This window comes from Protobothrops mucrosquamatus, unplaced genomic scaffold (assembly GCF_001527695.2).
Source record: "Protobothrops mucrosquamatus isolate PMUCROS unplaced genomic scaffold, P.Mucros_1.0 scaffold1236, whole genome shotgun sequence".
Classification (NCBI taxonomy): domain Eukaryota; kingdom Metazoa; phylum Chordata; class Lepidosauria; order Squamata; family Viperidae; genus Protobothrops; species Protobothrops mucrosquamatus.
Genome location: NW_015387443.1, coordinates 6,548 through 27,904, shown reverse-complemented (window position 1 = coordinate 27,904; position 21,357 = coordinate 6,548). Strand labels below are relative to the sequence as shown.

Sequence of the window (21,357 nt, the reverse complement as noted above, 5' to 3'; positions counted from 1 at the left end):
TGGGTGGGTGGGTGGGTGGGTGGGTGGATAGATGGATGGATGGATGGATGGATGGATGGATGGATGGATGGATGGAGAGTGCAATTATATGAGGGAGTTGTGCAGAAATCCTTGTTACTGGCGTGTGTGTGTATGTGTGTTGTTGGCTGGTGTGGTGTGGGTTGGATACTAAAAAGATGAGTGTTGGGAAAATACCAGGATGCTCATAATGAATAACAATTTGTTAAAATGGACCCTAAATATACAGAGTAAGATGGCTGAGGTTTCCTCTGGCCCAGGGATTCCCAAACTGTTCAGCTCAGAGATCCCTTCATGAACTTTCAGATTATTCCTCAACCCCCAAACATTTACTATCTGAAAATAATTTAATAAATACTACTTTAACTAACAGTACTATGAATAATAGCAAGAACAATGACTAGCTCCATCAACCCTGGGTATGGGGGGCGGAATGATATTGGCCACTTTGGAGAATCCTTCTCTAGCCAATCCTTATGGGGAAGCATTACAATTGGTAAACAGACAGTTCCATCATGGTTTTCACAGCAAGAGTATTTGCCATAATTTTCTCCTCCCTTTCCTGGCTGAGGAATTCTGGGAGTTGAAGTCCACAAGTCATAAAAGGGCCAAGTTTGAAGACCCCTGCTCTAGAGAAAAGAAGGACTAGGGGGGACATGATAGCAGTATTCCAGAATTTGAGAGGCAGCCACAAGGAGGAGGGGGTCAATTTATTTTCCAAAGCACCAGATGGCAAGATAAGAAACAATGGATATAAACTAATCATGGAGAGAAGCAACCTGGAATTAAGGAGAAACTTCCTAATAGTGAGGACAATCAACCGGTGGAACAGCTTGCCTTCAAACGTTGTGGGTGCTTCATCACTGGAGGTTTTTAAGAAGAGACTGGACAGCCACTTGTCCGAAATGATATAGGGTCTCCTGCTTGAGCAGGGGGTTGGACTAGAAGGCCTCCAAGGTCCCTTCCAGCTGTATTCTGATTGATCCTTGAACTGTAAGATTCTCATGGCAGCCAAAGACTCATGCAAGAGGGCCTTATTTCAGCCAACAGACAAGAACGGCTGCCTCTGCTGCTGTCTTAATGTTTTGCAGCTGGAACCGACAATGGATGTTTGGGCAGAGCTCTAACAGCCAGCAACTGATGCTGAAATTAACCATGACACAGGACATTTCAACCCAAGATTTAGCATCAACCCAACATTTCAACATCAGGGTGTTGCCAAGCAGGAACCAATCCTTTCCATACATACTGTAGGTATTGTTCCTAACCATCATGTCACCCAAATGTGTTTTCTGATGTCACACACAAGCACCACCATTTCATATTGTGCAAGATAGGTGGCAAACTACTGTACTGATATACTGTAAATAAACAAACATACTTGCATCATGTACTACACATGTATACTGTGTAAGAATAAGTTTGCATTGCAAGGTGTGTTTCATCACAAGTCCTTCTACACACACACACACACGGATGCCTATGATTCCGTAGAATGATCTTGCTTTCTTGAATCTCCCATCCTTATTTTAGCTGAGCCATAACAGAATGCCAAAAATATATTCAACATTAACACCTTATCACTGTCTCTTAAAATGATGATGATGATGATGATGATGATGATGATGATGATGATGATGATGATGGTGATGATGATGATGATGGAGGAGACCTTAAAGGTCTTCTAATCCAACCCCTGCTCAAGCAGGAAACCCTGTACAATTTCAGACAAACGGTTGTCCAATCTCTTCTTAATAGCTTCCAGTGATGGAGCACTCACAAGTTCTGAAGGCAAGTCATTCCACTGAATAATTGTTCTCACTGTCGGGAAACTTCGCCTTATTTCTAGGAAGGTTCTCTCCTTGATCATTTTCCATCCATTGCTTCTTGCCCTGCCTTCAGGTGCTTTGGAGAATAGCTTGACTCCCTCTTCTTTGTGGCAGCCCCTGAGATATTGGAACACTGCTATCATGTCCCCCCTCGTCCTTCTCTTCATTAAACTAGACATACCTAATTCCAGCAACCGTTCCTTATATGTTTTAGCCTCCAGTCCCCTAATCATCTTTGTTGCTCTTCTCTGTACTCTTTCTAGAGTCTCAGCATCTTTTTTATATTGTGGCAACCAAAACTGGATACAATATTCCAAGTGTGGCCTTACCAAGACTTGCTCCAGTCTTGTGCTTTTCAGATGAATTACAATCCACACTCAAGGATTCCTTTGTTGATATTGCAATTGTGTTGTTTAGGCTGCAATTTCCCACCATAAGTATTCTGCACTATGCAACTCCTATTATTCCATCTGTGATTCCATTGGGCCTGCTTCCAAATGAGGCATGTATAGCATGTGTTTTTATTTGTACTTGAAAAACCTCCCATTATGACTTCCTGTTTTTGGAAGTCTTTCTTGAGTGATAGAGCTAAGAATCTTGTATCTGGAAATACCCAAAGTACATTTTGCTGCTGGCAGAGCAGATTTATTTCTGCCCATACAGTGTGATTTGCATTTTCTAACTGAATATGATAGTTTCAATCTGTCTCATACAAAAATAAGCAATTAGCAGCTTTCTTTTTCTTTTCTTTTTTCTTTTTGCATGGGAGAGCCAATTTGGCAATGCCACCAGTTGCTCTCTTCCAGAGAAATCCCTCTCTGTCTGGTCTATTCAGGAGGAGGAACTATAAAGTGTCAACTTCTTTTCTTATTTTTTTTCCAGATGTTTGAACAACTGTGGGGTGGTGGTGGTGGTTAAAGGTTACATTCCTTTCAAAATGAGAGTCAAACCACAGTGAAAACAAGCATTTCCTGACAACTGTGGCTACAAATATTAAGAGAAATTCAGCACCTTAGGCTTAGTATATGAAGAAAACATTGAATTTCTGTGCACTATGCAACCCAAAGTGCAGAGTTGTTGTATAGAGGGGAAAATATACACTGCTTACTGTACTATAGTTCTGTGGGCTAATTCACCCAATATACTTTGTTATAATGTAGTCTGCTTGGGTTTTGATTATGATTTATGCCTTAGGATTGGTATTTTGCCTGGGTACTGGCTAGTTCAAAATTTTTCAGCTAGTTCCTTATATTTGGATTTTAGTTCCAAGAATTTTCCAGCCAGCACCAAATTTCGGCAGTTAGACCATAATGTTTGTGGTTAGCTATAGAGTTTATGAAACTGAGACATTTGAAGGGTTCAGATTAGTAGTTCTGTATAGAGGTAGGCCTTGACTTACAACCACTCATTCAGTGACCATTCAAAGTTACAATGGCACCGACAAAAGTGACTTTATGACCATTTTTTACACTTACGACCATTGCAGCATCCCCATAGTCATGTGATTACAACTGTCCCAGGGTCATGTGATTCCCCTTTTGCGACCTTCTGACAAGCAAAGTCAATGGGGAACCCAGATTCCCTTAATGACTGCATTTCTAACTTAACAACTGCAGTGATTCACTTAACAACTGTGCCAAGAAAGGTTGTAAAATGGGACAAAACTCACTTACCGGTAGCTACTGTCTTGCTTACTCACAGAAATTTTGGGCTCAATTGTGGTCATAAGCAGAGGACTACCTATATACTGTATTGGAAGAACACCAGTCTCTGTCCGTACTCTAGTGAGTCAGAACAATAAGAGAAAAGCCAGAAATCTTTAATACAGTTAAGAGTTTATTCTTTAATATCAATAAATAAGCAGCTAGAAGAATCTCTTCATTTCCTCCAAGTTGAGGAGTTTCATTTGTTTGTTTTTCCTAACAAAATGTTTCCTTCTGTTTATGTGTGCATTAAAAAATCCAGCCCTTGGCTTGAGGTGGGTTCTAGTCATGAGAAGGGGGAGGAGGGGGAAACGAACATAGTGTGGTCACTAATGCGGAAAGCACTTGGGACGGTATGTGTCCAAGTGTGTGTGCGCGTGAGCTTGTGTGTGCAAAGGCAAGGACAGGCAGGTGGCTCAAAATGTACAGAAGCCGAGTCGCTGGTGATGTTTGTGGGTTGGGTAGAGAAGCAGCTGGCAGGGAACATGGCGTGGCAAATGCCAGCATTGTGGCCCACACTAGCAATCCCACTAGCAGAGCAGTTAGGGGGGAAGAAAAACAATATTAAATAACAGAGGGGCACAGAAGCAGAGATGGGGAAGAAGACAAGACAGTGGGGGGTTTGGGAAATGGGCAGATCTTGACGGTTGGGGGGACGACGTGGTTATTTCCATGATGACTCAAATGTTCACTTCTTTCCTTCTAAATTGTCTGTAAAAAGGGAGGAAGAAAATAAAGAATAAAGGGCAGAGAATGAAGAAATCAAGACCCCCACACTGCAAGCAAGATGAATAACCTAGAACTAATTCCTGCAAAAATTGGTCTGCGATTGAGCTGAGAATGCAAGAGGCCTAATGGGGTTCTCCCCCTTTATCCAATAGCAAATGGTACTCTAGCAAGTAGCTATTATTGTTCCTGCTGCCCTTTTCTACCTCTGTAAGCATTTGTGCCTTCAGCTGATTATGAGACATATAATCTCATAATCTAGTAGCCATGTGTGTTTTCTACATCCTATTGGGGAAACCTGCCCTTCTAATTGGAGAAGGCATGCCAAATTCCATGGGCACATACTCCATTACTTTGAGCTTGCTTTCTCTTCTAATTATTACAATAAACCTTAGCAAGATTGTGTACTCCTTGGTATTTGTTGAGGGTAGTTTTTTAAAGTGCAGTCTCTCACTTTATGAATTCCTTCCTTAGAGACACATACCTGGTAATTATATCCAGAGTACTTTCTTTCCCTCCCAATCTTTTAAAGAAATGTTTATGCCTTCTGTATATTTTCAATTCTCTTTTTTTAGCATTTTTAAATGGTCCATGGTATACTTAATATCTTTTATTTCTGATTATTGCTGTCATGGAATCTAGTGAATGGTTTAAATAAATAGGTTGAAATTTAACAGACATCTCACTAGGTTGGAGAAAACTGGCCTGCATGTTACCTTAATACTAGAGAGAACTCTTAAAAAGAAAAACCATAATGCTGTGCCCAGTTTATGCTTAGAAAATGAGACAAACCGTAAAATAGCTTTCCTCTAGAGCTGAGACTTCTCCTGACATGAATTACCTTCCAGATGAAAAATCCACAGTAAAGCTTCATTTTTATTAACATCTGGAAGGTAATTCATGTCAGCCCTGCTATTATCATGTGGATAAATATTATTGTATGTTGTTCCAGCAGTGATGTTGATTTAAATTTTGCTAACTATTTATATGGTATTGTGGTATTTTATTGTGGACTGTACTGGGTATTGCTGAAATCTTCTGATTGTGGAGGTATGGGATGGATGGATGGATGGATGGAAATAGAGATAGATAGATAGATAGATAGATAGATAGATAGATAGATAGATAGATAGGTAGATAGATGAAAGAGAGAGAGAGAGATGATAGGTAGATGATAGATAGAGAGAGAGAGAGATGAAAGAAAGAAAGAAAGAAAGAAAGAAAGAAAGAAAGAAAGAAAGAAAGAAAGAAAGAAAGAAAGAAAGAAAGAAAGAAACCATATTACAATTAAGGCTCAAATAATTCTACTGCTTAAGAACTAATTTTACAAACTGAGTGGAAATTGCTTCCTGTGTGGCATTGGAGCCTTAGGGAGAAATCACTGCCCTGGTTTCATGCTAACCCCAGCGCAGAAAAGCTCACCCAACCCAGAACATCATTTTCTCCACAGCTTTGCCCAAGTATCCTCACCCACCTCTTAAGAAGAAACTGACAACACCAAAAGCAGCAGGCCCACAGAAGGAGCATCCCCCTTATGCTGTCCAGCAAATGTGTGGCCAAGCAAATCAGACGTTTGCGTAAGCATGACACAAAGGCAATAAAGGCACAGCTAGTCACAGTCAGGAAGGCTGTGGAAAGCAGAAAAGACCTCTGTGCAAACAAAGGTCAGGACAAGACTATCCTCTCATTGAGCCAAACACAGTGAAGTCAGAAACACCTAGGAAAGGGCACCAAAGCCAAAAATGGCCAGGAAAAGCACAATGTAAGAAAAGGTCCGACTAACAGAAGTACAATTTAGAATGTAGCATTTAGGGTTCGTAGAATCCAACAGATAAAATTGTAAAATGGTTTGCGCTGAAAGTTACCCCCCGTCTTTATTTTGTTAAAGGACCCTATGAATTATTCAGCAGTTTCAAAACTGAACTCTAAACTAAACCACTCTAGGATTCTTTAGAAATTTCTGAGATGTTCCTCAAAGGAAGGATCAGTAAACTCAGGCAGCAAACTTTTCCTAAGAAGTAATTTGCCTACCCTTCTGAGCTTCCTCTGCAACACAGGAACTGCAGAAGTCGTAAGAGGTGGTGATGGCCATTCATATAGGAGTCAGGTTTAATGTCAAAAAATGCTCCTTTTCCTCAATTATCTGTCTTTCGTATAACAACTGCTGAGAGTCTGGGAGATGACTTTGACAGAAATACACAAGATCCGTCACCAGCGTGATTGAGATATGTGTGAAAGACGTTTTAGGTCCACAACAGACGAAGCGGTTCAGATGCATTCCTAAATTACTGAAGTGTAAAAAAGAGAAGGCATAGCACAATCAGACCTGCGAGAGTCTGCTATTATAACCAAACTCAATAAAGCTATATTTTTTCCTTTCTCTGAAGTTGACTTCTTGGATGGAGTTCACCTAGTGGTGCTGACATCAATCTTGCAAATCTGATTATGTTGTACCTCCTTTTCTTATAGTTCAGTGAATTAAAGAGGGGGTCTGTCTAAACCGCTTCTGAATATTATGTCTCTTGTGAACATAAAATATGTTTCGTTCCTTTTTGCCCTAGTAATAAATCTCGCATATCTCTGTCAAGGTTATTTTCCCTACTTTTTATAGCAACATTACAGATACACTGGTTCAGCAGTCTTCTAAGAAATGCTTGGAATTGTAATTTTGCTTATTTGTATATCTTGGCACATGAGCAAAACTACAATTTCCAGAGTTTCATCGGACTGAGAAGCAATCAATAAAACAGATTATTGTTGTACCTTTCCTCCTCCTCCTCTCTTCATCACTAATTCATTTATATTCAATATTATGCATATAGGCTTCATTGGGGATGAAACAGAAGGTGGAGGAAGAGAAGAACGAGGATACACTTTCTGATTATTCCTCTATTCACATTACCTATGTCTACTATATAGGTAGAGTCACCAAGACTGGTTAGATCAGACTCCAACCTATTCTGTGAAGATCAGTGGATTAGACATGGTTCTATATTCTCTGAAATATTTGAAGTTTTCTAAGTAGATACACAAAGATTCCTTGGCAGATGTGTTAGTCCCACCATCTTAAAAATGCTAAATTTGAAACCCCTTGGAAATTCAGCCTGCTCTGTGGGCATTCAAAACATAATGTTTATAGTTGATGTTTATTGAAATGGCCACCACCATTCATTCCAGCAGGAAGTTGAATTTGTGGAATGTGGAGTCTTGCACTGATCAGATTACCATCAACCAAACATTTCCTGAAGGAATGGTACTCTTGGAATAATTCTCTTTCAGGGAAGGATTTTCTGTCTCTTGCCCTATGACGCAAGCCCTCTCCCCCTATGTGGATGGACCCTAGCTTCCTAGACAATGTCAGCTGCAGCAAACAGACTGTCCAAGCAAAAATAAAGAAACATTTTCCCCAGCTCCCCACAGATATTGCCTATTTTTCTGCATAGATCAACAGACAGATATGAAGGAATTGCCAGAGAACAAACAAGGCATGCAATTGAGGGTTGTGCAATAAGATACCTGGGAGGCAGGATACAGGAGAATACATGGGGAAGGAGTTTATGCTACAGGATGGAAAGGATAAAAGAAGCCAGAGTTAATAGAGATTAGGAAGGAAATTCACAAGAAGAGGAGAATATTATTAGTCTGGATGGAATGAGTAAGTAAAATAAATGAATGAATGATTAGCAACCCATAAAGGAGGGAGAACTCTTTAGAATAAGAGATATGCAAACAACTGTTCCTTTTCTCTTTTGCTATATCTTATTACCCAGAACTCCCAGATGGTTTCCCAAAGATGCTTTTTCAAAAGGTAACTCTTTGTTTTTCCTTGAAGAACTGAAGAAGCTTCTTGGATGAGAAGCGAAGCATCTTCAAAGAAAAACAAAGAAAATCCAGTTGTCTTTTGAAAAAAGCACCTTTGGGACAGCCGTGATCTGGATGACTAAGACTCTCCACAGACACCCAGATAGTTTCCATCTACCTCTGTGCTTCCTCTGGTCCAATAGGACCTACTTTAGCTTCAGATTTAAAAAGTGAAACCAAGGATCCAGGGGCAACTCCACAGTTTGACAAAATGGACTCTTTATCAGAATTGTACATTCCTTGGGACTGATATCAGATGCATCTGGATGTGCTCCATGGAGTTCAAGTGACAACCCAAGTGACTAAGGACTAAATCCTATATTTAAAGATGTGTTGCACTGAGTGCAGATGGGAATTCTAGACTAATAGATGAAATATCAGAGGAAGGCAGGAAATAATTACAGAGAGAAAGATCAGAAGGGAGGGGACATTCCATTTCTTATCTTCTCCAACTTGATGATTTTGTTTTCATGGATTCCATCTGGGAAATCCACTTCCAGTATGAAGGAAAAGGCAAAGAACTGGGAAGATAAAGTAGGTTAGGGAGGCTTACGCTCCAGATAGTTCCGGGCAACGAATTTGAGACATTCATCCAGAAAGATGACAGGCAAGGATATCTTCAACACCATGAGCCAGTGGTGCAAGTCCAAGTGTGTCAGTTTGAAGATCATCTGGAAAACACAAAAACAACAAAGGAGACATCAATAGAGAAATATGTATTTTCTTCTACCTTTCCACTCATAGTCAGAATATGTACTAAACTGATTTAAATGATAGGCTAAATTAGATATAATCGGCTGAATCCTGATTAAAGATTAGATTTAATAAATGGGACTTGTAACTCCAAGCACGTTGGAGTGTATAAATCCTTTGATGGAGGAATTCTGGAATGAATGGGAGAACACTTGAAGCATCTCTTTTGGAGCTATTATAGAAACTGTTTCTTCTAGACTGACTCTGCTGCTTTCAGAAGCTACTCTTAGATGTTTCCTTGTGAGCATGCATGCATGCATAGCTTCTTCACTTGTTATTTTCCCCAGCAAGCAGAGGTGGCTGTGCATATGCATACATGAAGAGGCAGCCAGAAACAGTTTCTGGAACAGCGGTAGAAGCCTGGAGCAGACTTCTCCAGCTAGAAGAATGATTTGAAAAAAGGGACTTAAAGCACACTGCTGTGCATTCTGAAGTATTTTTTTCAAAGGATTTGCATAATATTTTTCTTAATTTCTGTAGAATTCAGCAAGAACTGGGAGTGCAGTCCTCTGGCCATTTGGGCTAGGCCATGTCTCAGATCTGAAGGCAAAAAGGTTCATAGAGAAGCATGAATCTAGTACCCATCTGCTACTCCCTAAAACTTCTGGGTGTGTTTGTCATGTAGCTGTCCTCTTTAGGTGCCACATGATCCTGGAAATGATACAGTTGCTTTGAAGAGCTGAAGAAAAGTAATGCTTTATTTGCACCCCTGCAGACTCCATGGTCCCTTTTTATTTTTGAATCCAAAAGTAAAATCCCCCAGCCCTCACTGATCAAAAATACTGTGTGGTCACTATTACTTACAGGCAGGGGATCAACATAAAGGATGACAAAATGCAGAGACATGGAGAGGCAGATAGATCCCAGAAGCCAGATGTTCACCCAGGGAGGCATCCGTACCAAGGACTGGTTCTCTGAAAGGCTATTGTGAAGAGAGAAATGGGAAATTAAATCAAAGTTATGATCTCCACTGTGTTTTTGAAATGAGAGCCCCCAGTCTTAAATAATCAGTCGGTGCAAATATATAGCGACTAGTTCTCAAAAAAAAAAATGAGATACATGAGAAGTGAGCAGCTTTCCTTTGAGCAAAAGGTTAATTCGATAGATCTCAGCTCTGCAATGAAGGTCCCAGCCCTGGGAGTTAATAAATGGGTTTAGGTAGTTTTCGATTTACAACCATAACTGAGCCCAAAATTTATGTTGCTAAGTGAGACATTTGTTAAATGAATATTGACCTATTTTACAACCTTTCTTGCCAGAGTTGTTAAGTGAATTATTGCAGTTGTTAAGTTAGTAACACAATTGTTAAGTGAATGTGGCTTTCCCATTGAGTTTGATTGTCAAAAGGGGATCACACATGACCCCGAGACATTACAACCGTCATAAATATGAGTCAGTTACCAAGCATCTGTATTTTGATCACATGACCATGGGGATGCTGCAATGGATGTGTGAAAAACGGTCATAAGTCGCTTTTTTCAGTGCCGTTGTAACTTTGAATGGTCACTAAATGAACTGTTGTAAGTTCAGGACTACCTGTATTAAAATTTGGGTGCAGGATTCAATTAATCTCAGATTTCATTTTAAATCAACATCTTTATGACTTTGAAACGTGATCAGAATGGGAGAGCTAGTGATTGGAGGCCCTTGTTCTTTGCCCTCACTTCTGAACAGTAAAACATGAATTAATTATGCAAACAAGTAGATGTTTTAAATTAAGGATACTTGTCTTTGGGGCATGGCAATAATTCTGCTGCAATAGCTGGGAAAGTACTGCTTTGGTGCTAATTAACCTTGGCATGCTTCAGCAGGCTGCCCTTCTATTGTGAAGAAACATCCATGATAGATAAGATATAAGTAACTTACATTGCTATTCTTCAGATATTCGTTAGTTCCTTATATTGCTGCAAAAATTATTCTGCCTTACATATTTGCAGCGGCTGATGTCTTGCATGAAATGTAAGTTTACTCAAAATACAGGTTTTTGCACATTGCTAAAAAGCTGAATCAAAGCTGAATGTCTAATATTCATTTTTTACTGGCATGGACTTTGAGTTATCTTTACAGAGAACATTCATTTCTCCTTCCCCATCGTCCTGCACAATTTGGAAAGCTGGAGAAAACATAAGATATGTATGGAATGGGAACAAAGCATGGAAAAATGCTAGTGAAAAACGTGCCAGGCAGTACCATGTGCCTAAAGCCATCCTCCATTTTACCTGTTGAGTGCATTGCACATCTCAATGGTGACCAAGACGGACAAAGCCATAGTCATGGGGACAGAGGACTCAAAGATTTCACAGTCCAAGCCATCAAAGGAAGGGTGGTCATCTGTACATTGCATGAAATGGGACTAGGAGAAGAAAAGAAGATTGGGGGAAACGCGAGATTAAGATGAAACAGGGCTTTTCCAAATTAAGAAATCCTTCATTCCTCATACGATACTTCTGTTCTGGATCAGCCAGTTAGATGGGATCTGTATGTTAGAATGTTTGGCATTTATAGGGTTAAGCGCTATCTCCTTAAGAGATGGCTTATGGGTAATGTAGTTTAGCTATTCAGTGAATCCCATGTTAACAAGTCTGTAGGAGGGGCTACTAAGTTCATCACAGGATATCCTGGCTACGTGCCAGTTTGGAATGTCTTTGTCTGAGATAAGCATGGGATCACCGGAGGACACACACGGTCCTAACCCACGCTAGAAGTTAATGTGAAGGAATTATTGATTTTTACTGTTCTGGAACCTGAATCAAGATGCTTTGTAATTCAAGGCCAGACAGATAACTCGATAAAGATAATTGTAAAACAAATATTTATTCAGGAATACTGCTGAACTCACGCTTCTGTAGTTTCATCTGGATGTTGCATATTTGCATTGGTTCCGATGAAAGAATCAAAGGTCCACCAGGCATCCCAGTAGCCATTAAGACGGAACTTGGATGGGCCATCGGAGGGTCGGTCTGTGTTGACCAACCGCAAACTCCAACCCAGGTGAATATCTCAAGAACCTCCATTCTCAGCAATGGAAGAGATTTCCACCTAAAACCATCCCAAGAACACTTCACGCTTGCGACAACCAAACCCGTTTTGGAAGCAACAGTGTTCCAGACCAGTGAAAGCCACAATGACTCAGCCTTGGCCATAGTGGACAAACAATCTCTGCAGCTACGCACGTTGTCCCAAGGCACTACACATTGGGACAGGGCGCGTCTGCCAGAACAAAAACAAGACTGGGAGTCGTGGAGTACACTCCTAAGATGTCTCCAAAGCATACACGCACAGCGCACGTATGTCTCCAGCTCACCCGCCACCGTACAAAAGAAAGAATTGTACGCTTCCTCAGATGTGTCAACGAAGGTGAATGCAGCCTTAAGATACATCACAGTCTACAGCGGGGAGAGCTGCAGTGTTGATGTTGTCTTTGGAAAAGCGAGACTAACAATACAACAAGGCCACAACGTACCAAGGTTAGAACTCTGTGGTACCATATTGACAGCAAAACTCACCAAGCTGACAACGAAAATGATAGGCCTTGAGCTACAGTCCACCACCTTCTACACAGACAGCAAGGTGATGTCAAGCTACATCTGCAAACAAAGCAGACACTTCTACGTCTATGTAGGCAATAGAGTAGAAAAGATTGAAACATCTCTAAGCCCTGAACAATGGCAACATGTGCCAACAGATAAGAACCTTGTGGACCAAGTTAAGTGGCCCACCTTTGCATCACAGTTGACAGAATTGATCTGGCTAAAAGGTCCTGAGTTCTTGGCTTGTCCAGACAGCCTGATGCCACTGAGACCAAAACGCTATATGCTTCCAGCTCCAGATCAACATGCCAACGTTCAACCTCAGGCACCCAGTAAATCTCTCAGACAGGACGAGAAAACGATCGTCCAGACCATCTGCTTGTCCTCAATGGGCAAAGAGACAGAGAAACCACCTTCTAGCCAATTCCTAGAACCAGCCAGCTTCAAACCTCTAAGCGGAGACACCTGAGATTGGGCATAGTATTGATCATCCTGATCACTTGTCTTAGCATCCCAAGAACTAGCTTTATAGGAGCCTGCAAGGACTTACAGACTATTGAAGGTATTCGTCATGACACAGTGATTGACAAATGCCTGAAGGCCAAAAATTACCCTCCCCATGCATCTCACATGGGCAAAGCGTGGGAGCACATGATTGGCGTACCCCACAAAATCATGGACTCTATGTCGTCAAAGACACCCACACATGAAGTCCTCACTACCCTCATGACAACAGTAGCAGCCATCTTCAACGCTCCACCGGTGGTTCCAGATCCTTCGGTTCCTGAGGATCCTGAGTATCCTGCTCCTGCTGTTCCTGAGTTTCCTGTGTTTCCAGCTCCTGCTGTTCCTGAGTTTCCTGTGGTTCCAGCTCCTGCTGTTCCTGAGTTTTCTGTGTTTCCAGCTTCTTCTGTTCCTGAGCATCCTGTGATTCCAGGTTCCTTTGTTCCTGAAAAATTTTGGGTTCCAGTTTTTCTGTTCCAGAAGTTCCTTTTGTTCCAGTTTCTTCTACAGGAAGAAGACCTTGTCTTGCTGAGAGACAAAGACGCATACCAGAACTCTTGGCCCATGGGATTTGTGCACCGGGCCCCACCCTGTTTTGATGGACTAGTTCACCAAGTTGAGGCCCAGATCGTGAAGCCACATGAGTCAGATTGTGACTCAAAGACTCTTACACTAGGCCAATCACCGACCTGGTCCTGTTGCTGAAGAAAATCGAACTGGAAGATTGAACCTCAAACTATGTATTTGTGTTTACCTCATGATTGCATTGTTTGATGTAACACCTTGTGTATTTCTGTTATAGTTGTGCATGTTTTTATATTTACCTTATAGTTATGCATGTTTTGATACCATGTTTTGCCTATTGTAGTCACTAGTTAGTTAGCAATGAGAATTGCATGCTTCAATGCTACGTCTTTTGCTTATTTCAGTTAGTTAGTAGTGGAAATTATATTTCCAAGCGGGGAGTGTTCTGGATCAGCCAGTTAGATGGGATCTGTATGTTAGAATGTTTGGCATTTATAGGGTTAAGCGCTATCTCCTTAAGAGATGGCTTATGGGTAATGTAGTTTAGCTATTCAGTGAATCCCATGTTAACAAGTCCATAGGAGGGGCTACTAAGTTCATCACAGGATATCCTGGCTACGTGCCAGTTTGGAATGTCTTTGTCTGAGATAAGCATGGGATCACCGGAGGACACACACGGTCCTAACCCACGCTAGAAGTTAATGTGAAGGAATTATTGATTTTTAACTATAAACTATAAACAAATATGCAACATCCAGATGAAACTACAGAAACGTGAGTTCAGCAGTATTCCTGAATAAATATTTGTTTTACAATTATCTTTATTGAGTTATCTGTCTGGCCTTGAATTACAAAGCATCTTGATTCAGGTTCCAGAACACTTCTGTTCTTGTCTCCCACAACTTAGAGCAAGGGTGTCAAACTGCCAGCCCGCGGGCCGGATGCGTCATGCCGAAACTGCACCCACCCCAGCTCCGGCAATGGGGAAAAAGTCATGATACGTCGCGATACGTCACAAGACGTGGCAAGTTTGACACCCCAGACTTAGAGCAATCAAAACTCACCAACTGATGGTAAGACACTCCAGGTCCATCCTCAGCATATATGAACCACCAGGCAGCAGCCCCAACAGTGGCCGCTCCGACGTATACTGTAGGTGAAACAAAAATGGAAAGATTATTGTGAGCAAAGAAAAGGCCAGTGACAGCAGAATGAGGTATTTCCTCAAGGATGACCGCTGAGAAACTGGAATGAAAGGGCTGCATTGGTTTTTTCCTTGCACCTTGGTGGCACAGTGGTTAGACTGCAGTATTGCAGGTTAATTCAGCTCACTGCCAGGTGTTCGATCCTCACGGACTCAAGGTTGACTTAGCCTTCCATCCTTCCAAGGTCAGTAAAATGAGGACCCAGATTGCTGGGGGCAATAGGCTGACTCTGTAAACCGCTGTAGAGCCCTATGAAGTGGTATATAAGTCAAAGTGCTATTGCTATTATTTATCTGGTGAATGCATATTTTGCCCTAGCCTAATGGCTCTGTTTGCAAACATATACTAATAAATATGAACAAAATGCAACTGACTGAAGAATAAACCAAAGATAGCCTAATTGTACCAGGCTAGGTCGTGCAGAAGATTTGTGCTTGCCTGGGATTTTGGAGATGATACAGATTGCTGAGCTGAGATTACTGTTAGGTCACATAAGACAAGGATGAGGGTACAGACTTGAATTCACAGTTAGAATATAGGGTCAAAATGTATGATATAGGTCCAGAGCTAGACCTAGGCAACAGCTATGGAAGGAAAGCACTTACTTCCAATGGCCATGTAGCGGAAGAAGAGCCAACCACTAATCAGGGGCTCCTTGGGGCTGCGAGGGGGCTTGTTCATGATGTCCAAATCAGGGGGGTTAAAACCCAAGGCAGTGGCTGGAAGCCCATCAGTCACCAGGTTCACCCACAGCAGCTGTACAGGGATTAGGGCTTCAGGGAGACCGAGGGCGGCTGTGAGGAAGATACTGGAATGGGGAGAGGAAGAGAAGAAAGACAAGCATGAGATCAAAGAAGTCTCTGGAAGTTAGGAGCATGTGACATCATCATCAACACTTAGGGGGACAGCTCTCCCCACCATAGTTACTCGGTATTTATTTGCCCCTCTGCAAAACCATTTTCCAGACAACCTAGTTTAGCTTTGAAACTGACCAGATGACAGTAGGCGAAGTCCCTTACCAGACAACCTCACCCACGTTAGAGGAGATGAGGTAGCGAATGAATTGTTTCATGTTATTGTAGATGGCCCGGCCTTCCTCCACCGCAGCCACAATAGTGGAGAAGTTATCATCTGCCAACACCATTTCAGAGGCAGTCTTGGCCACGGCAGTGCCAGAGCCCATGGCAATTCCAATTTCAGCTTTCTTCAGAGCTGGGGCATCATTTACACCATCACCGGTCTATCAGGAGACAGAAAGGGAGGAAGGGAGGAAAGAAATAGAGAGTTAACTGAGATATACAGAAGTAAATATTGGAAAAACCTCATGTTCTAAGAACAATCCTCCTTGATGAGGGATGTGATTGCATCACTAGGTGGTCCTCCATTTCAGAAAAGAGCTGAGGCAATTAAAAATATCTTAAATGAGCAATTCCTGAAGGGAATCCCTTAAATATTCCCTGATGCCTCCTAATGACATCATGCTCCTGCAGAGCTCCTCTTAAAAGGAACAGGGCTCTGTTATTTTTATTATTTTAGCATTTATTTTAAATTTTATTTTAATTTAGTTTGATTTGATTCCTGACCAGTGGTCTGCTTCTGTATGCATTTTTAAAAGTTGGGTGAACTCGTTAATTAATCCTCAGATCAAACGTGGGAAAAGGGAGAAACATAGAAAGATCTCTTCCCTAAATAGCTGAAATGAAAAGAGACACTCATTTGTTCACACAACAGTCAGTTGGGGAAATGGTCAATTATTTCATCTAGTAAATTTCATTCAGGATTTCATTCTTTTTAATGAACATCAGGTTACAAAAATTTAAACAATCATACGTCTCTTAAAGGCAGTCCTCGACTTTGCAACCATTCTTTTAGCGACCATTTGAAGATACATTAGCACTGAAAACAGTGACGTACGACTGGTCTTCGCACTTATGACCATCACAGCATTCCCATGGTCGTGTGATCACAATTTGGGTGCTTGGCAACTGGCATATATTTACAGCAGTTGTGGCATCCTGGGGTCACATAATCAAAATTTGCAACTTCCAGCTGACTCCCAACAAGCAAAATCAATGGGGGAAGCAGGATTTGCTTAATGACCATGTGATTCACTTAACAACTGCAGTGATTCACTTAACAACCATGGCAATAAAAGTCATAAAATCAGGCAAAAGTCACTTAACAACCACCTCACGACAGAAATTATGGTCCCAATTGTGGTCATACGTCGAGGGACTACCTGTACTAGATTTCCCTAGCGCCTATTCAGTCATCCGGATGTAATGGTGGGTAGTTCCCAGCCCACCTATATTCCCCTCTATTCACCATGGCAGTGATCTCATCGAAGCTCTGCAGGAACTCCACAATCTTTGACTTGTGCGTGGGCTCAACCCGCGCAAAGCAGCAAGCTCTTTGGCAGGCTTCCCGTTGCTCAGCAGAGGGCAAGTCGTCAAACTCCCGGCCGGTGTAGGCCCTGCCAGTCACTTCTTCATTTTCGCCAAAGATGCCGATGCGGCGACAGATGGCAATCGCGGTACCTTTGTTGTCGCCGGTGATCATGATGACGCGGATGCCAGCTTCACGGCACAGTTCAATGGATCCTGAGACTTCTTTGCGGGGAGGATCCAACATTCCTACGCAGCCCACAAAGGTCAGGTCATTCTGCGAAGGTCATAAAAAAAGATTACCACCTGGCCTGTAGAATCTACTAGCCCCCACACTAGGTAACCAACATCTGGCCTTTATATCAAGTTTATACCATGCCAAAGGCTGGAACGTTTGCAATAAAGCCAAATACAGTTCGAGATGAATTCTCTGATCATCTTTTCCAAGAGCTGTGAAAACATGGATCTTCAGAGAGGCATCTGGGAATGTTTGAAGATTTTGTAACCCAAATGCTGACACATCAAGTGTGTATGGTTTATGTTACTTGATTTTTTTTAATAACATAACTTGTAATTTGTAAGCTATTGGGTTTCTTTGAAAATGGAGCAATTTACAAGCTAAAGTAATGAATAAATAAAACTTTCCATTGAAGAGTTCTACTTTAATACCGTGGCTTGAGGGGAGAATTGGATCGAAATATCCACAGAGTCAAAGCTTATGATGACGGGAAACTTCTCTCAGACTACCTAACTCACAGCTCACTTGTGCATATAGGAGGGAAAAAAGTTTTATATGCTAGCTCAAGTTTCTTGGAGAAGAAATATTGAAAATAAAATAAAGAAGAATTAATAGGAGATAAACTAGGAACAGAGAAAAGTAAAAAGTGGCTGGCTCCCACTTTACTGTTCATACAATGTGCTGGACCAAAATATCAGTGCCAATTTTTGTTTTGGTCCCTTATATTACCTAGTCCAGGGGTAGGCAACCTTGGCTCTTTTATGACTTGTGGACTTCAACTCCCAGAATTCCTGAGCCAGCATGGCTCAGCTTGGAAACCTCTCCCTTTCCCCTCAGCATGGATGGCTCAGGAATTCTGGGAGTTGAAGTCCATGAGTCATAAAAGAGCCAAGGTTGCCTACCCCTGACCTAGTGTGACTTCAAAAACAGAATTTATGGTTCAGTGGCTTGCATGAACTAGGTAATGATGATTTATTCAATAAACCATGGTTAAACACACCATGGTTTGCAATATGGTTGCATGAGCACATTGCTTATATACAGTGATGGGATTCAAATATGTGAATAACCGGTTCTCTGTGTGGATGCCGTTTCCGGAAGTCTGTTCTGGGCCTGGGCAACAAAAAATTAGGTACCGGTTCTGCCGAAGTAGTGCGAACCGGCTGAATCCCACCACTGCTTATATGTCCAACGCCTGGCTTGCTTGGCATGTTGTCCTTCAGAGTTCTCAAGAAGCAGAGCTTGAGATGAAGGAATTGCTCTTAAGTGACTAAACATAAACTAATTACCTTCCATTTTTGCCACCAGGACTTTGGTATATGTTTAAGGGTCATGGACACAGGCCATTCCCACACTCCATAATCAAGTTATATAGTATCTAAAGTCAATCAAGGTTTTTTTTCAGCCACAAAGTATGCATTTCCTTTTGTACACACTTGTACATGTTAAAAATCCTTACATTTAAATTACTATATTTTCTTAAAATGTATTTACTGAGGTTTATATTTCATACTGCCCTGAAATACTGTTTAATTCATTTTCATCATTTCTTTTGCAAGAGGTTCCCTACCCCTGGAAGCTGATCTGGGAGTTTTTGCTACCCTTTGAAAACTGCCAGATCAGCTTTCAGGGGCAGGGATCTCTTACAAAAGAAAAGATGAAAATAAATTAAACAGTATCTCAGGGCAGTATGAAATATAAACCTCAGTAAATACATCTTAAGACAATATAGTAATTTAGGCTAAAATGCACACAACATCTTCAAAGTAAACAGTATTTACAATGTTGTAAAAATGTCGTATCCAACCTTGGCAACTTTAAGACTTGTGGACTTCAATTCTGGGAGTGAAGTCCACAAGTCTTAAAGTTGCCAAGGTTGGATACCCCTGCTCTATAGTTTTCATTAATAATCTACCATCAGTTTTACCTCATATTCAATAAATTTGGTGGAATCTTCTAAATACATGTCTTCTTTCTTTGGTGGGGTGTCTCGAGTGGCCAATGCCAAGCAACGGAGAGTATCCCGTCCTGTACCCCACTCTTTGATGATTCCCAATATGTGGTCCTTAACACTGGCAGTGAGGGGAACACGTGTGGTGCCCACACGAATATAGTTACAACGATCAATCACACCCTCGGGGGCACCCTGTAAAGACACAACAAAAGTAACAAGCATTGTCACTTGTGGAGAAAGTGGATAGAATAGCAAGCAATGTGACAACATAATTGTCTAGACCAGGTCATAAAAATTTAGCATAGAAGTTCTCTTTCCTTTATGTGGAAGAGTAAGTGGTAGATATAGTAATCTGAAGGTCCATCACTGAACTGTATGATTGCTGAAGAAGGTTCAGATACTGAAAATCTATCCATTATTTCCCCCTTTCCCCCTTTCCCTCCAATCGGACCCGGATACCTTCGAGACCGCCTCCTGCCGCAGATCACCTCCCATCGACCTGTACGCTCCCATAGAGTGGGCCTCCTCAGGGTGCCGTCGGCCAAACAGTGCCGGCTGGCGACCCCAAGGGGGAGGGCCTTCTCTGTGGGAGCTCCCACCCTCTGGAATGAACTGCCCCCAGAGATCAGGGTTATCCCTGATCNCTCGCAGGACTGGCCTAGGGTAATTTTTAGAGGGGTTTTAATCAATAATTTTAAATTGGACAATTCTCTAATATTCTTTTTAATTAATTTTAAATCCGTATTGTTATTTGTGTATTTTAATTGATTGTCCGCCGCCCTGAGTCCTACGGGAGAAGGGCGGGATATAAATCTAAATAATAAATAAATAAATAAATAAATAGGAGAAAACTTACAAATAAGAACAAAACTCCATACATATAAATCTAGCTACAAAAAAGACGAGAGTGCCTGGTCTTCTCTCTGATATGATGGTCCATGGAAAGATTCCAGGCTAAGTTGAATGCCAGGCTAAGTTCCACCTGAACAGTTACCATTTATATATATCAGGTAGTCCTCGACGTATGACCACAATTGAGCAAAAAATTTCTGTTGCTAAGCGAGACAGTTGTTAAGTAGGTTTTGCCCCATTTTACAACCTTACTTGCCACCATTGTTAAGTGAATCACTGCAATTGTTAAGTTAGTAACATGGTTGTTAAGTGAATCTGCCTTCCCCATTGACTTTGTTGTCAGAAGGTTGCAAAATGTGATCACATGACTCTGGGACACTGCAACCGTCGTAAATATGAACCAGTTGCCAAGCATCCAAATTTTGATCACATGACCAAGGAGATGTTGCAACAGTCATAAGTGTGAAAAAGGTTGTAAGTCGCTTTTTTCAGTTCCATTGTAACTTCGAACGGTCACTAAATTAATTCTTGTAAGTCAAGGACTACCTTTGGACAAGTCAACTAGAAAATTCTTTATTAAAGTTAGAATAGAGGCTGAGAGAGAATTCCTATTTCCCCTTGTGGTCACTGAGATGGGACACAGAGAAGCGTACTACCAACCTTGACAAACATTTTGTTACCAACAGCAGCCCTGGAAGCTTTGGCTGGAGAGCAATAGACAGACATGGACTTTCTGTCACGAGAGAACTCTAGGGTGAATTCCTTCTTCATGAGTTGTTTGATCACCTGAACAAATGCAAAGCAGAGGGAGAAAAAGAGAGTTAAACCTTATTTTGCTTTACAAGCCAGAAGAACCAAAGCAAATGAATGGGATGAATCCAAGCAATTGGTCCTCCAAATATACTAGGCCTGGTTTCCAGTATTAGCCCAACACAGAGGGCATGGTCATCTCTGGAAAATATGTAATGTGAGAATAATCATCTTTTTTGAGCCTTAGAAGAGACATAAATGCACCCTGATAAGGCCATCAGAGGATGGTTATTAAGATTACAAGAAAACAAATATATATTTTCAGTAGAAAAAAGTGAAGGAAATGATTGGTCCGTTAATGGGTGAAAGTGGCAAGAAGGTGACAAGCAACAGGGAGAAAGCGGAACTATTTAACTCGTTTTTTGCATCTGTCTTTACACAAAAGGAAAAAACAGACCAACCTATCAAAAATAGTGCCATAAAAAACAGAATAGAAACACAAGTCAAGATAGGCAAGAAAATAGT

The 21,357-nt window shown here is 41.3% G+C and overlaps 1 protein-coding gene across 1 annotated transcript; it reads right to left on the bottom strand.

Moving 5' to 3' along the window:
- Positions 1 to 3,665: 3,665 nt before the first annotated feature.
- On the bottom strand, positions 3,666 to 20,866 carry LOC107291988 (sarcoplasmic/endoplasmic reticulum calcium ATPase 1-like). Its single transcript, XM_015821044.1, has 11 exons — positions 20,743 to 20,866; positions 19,204 to 19,422; positions 16,980 to 17,315; positions 15,674 to 15,894; positions 15,260 to 15,462; positions 14,514 to 14,599; positions 11,110 to 11,243; positions 9,695 to 9,812; positions 8,691 to 8,808; positions 7,793 to 7,836; positions 3,666 to 4,261 (listed from the first exon to the last, which is right to left on the bottom strand). The coding sequence occupies exons 1-10, from the start codon at positions 20,851 to 20,853 to the stop codon at positions 7,832 to 7,834; spliced, it is 1,551 nt and encodes a 516-aa protein (XP_015676530.1). The 5' UTR covers positions 20,854 to 20,866; the 3' UTR covers positions 3,666 to 4,261; positions 7,793 to 7,831.
- Between the last annotated feature and the right edge of the window lie 491 nt (positions 20,867 to 21,357).

What these genes read in the sequence shown, in the direction of transcription:
- LOC107291988 (XM_015821044.1), bottom strand. Translation starts at nt 20,853, where the DNA reads ATGAAGAAGGAATTCACCCTAGAGTTCTCTCGTGACAGAAAGTCCATG. An exon ending in GTAACAAAATGTTTGTCAAG is followed by an intron (nt 19,423 to 20,742) that starts GTTGGTAGTACG and finishes GTGTCTTTACAG; the next exon opens with GGTGCCCCCGAGGGTGTGAT. An exon ending in CCGCTACATGGCCATTGGAA is followed by an intron (nt 14,600 to 15,259) that starts GTAAGTGCTTTC and finishes TTTCACCTACAG; the next exon opens with TATACGTCGGAGCGGCCACT.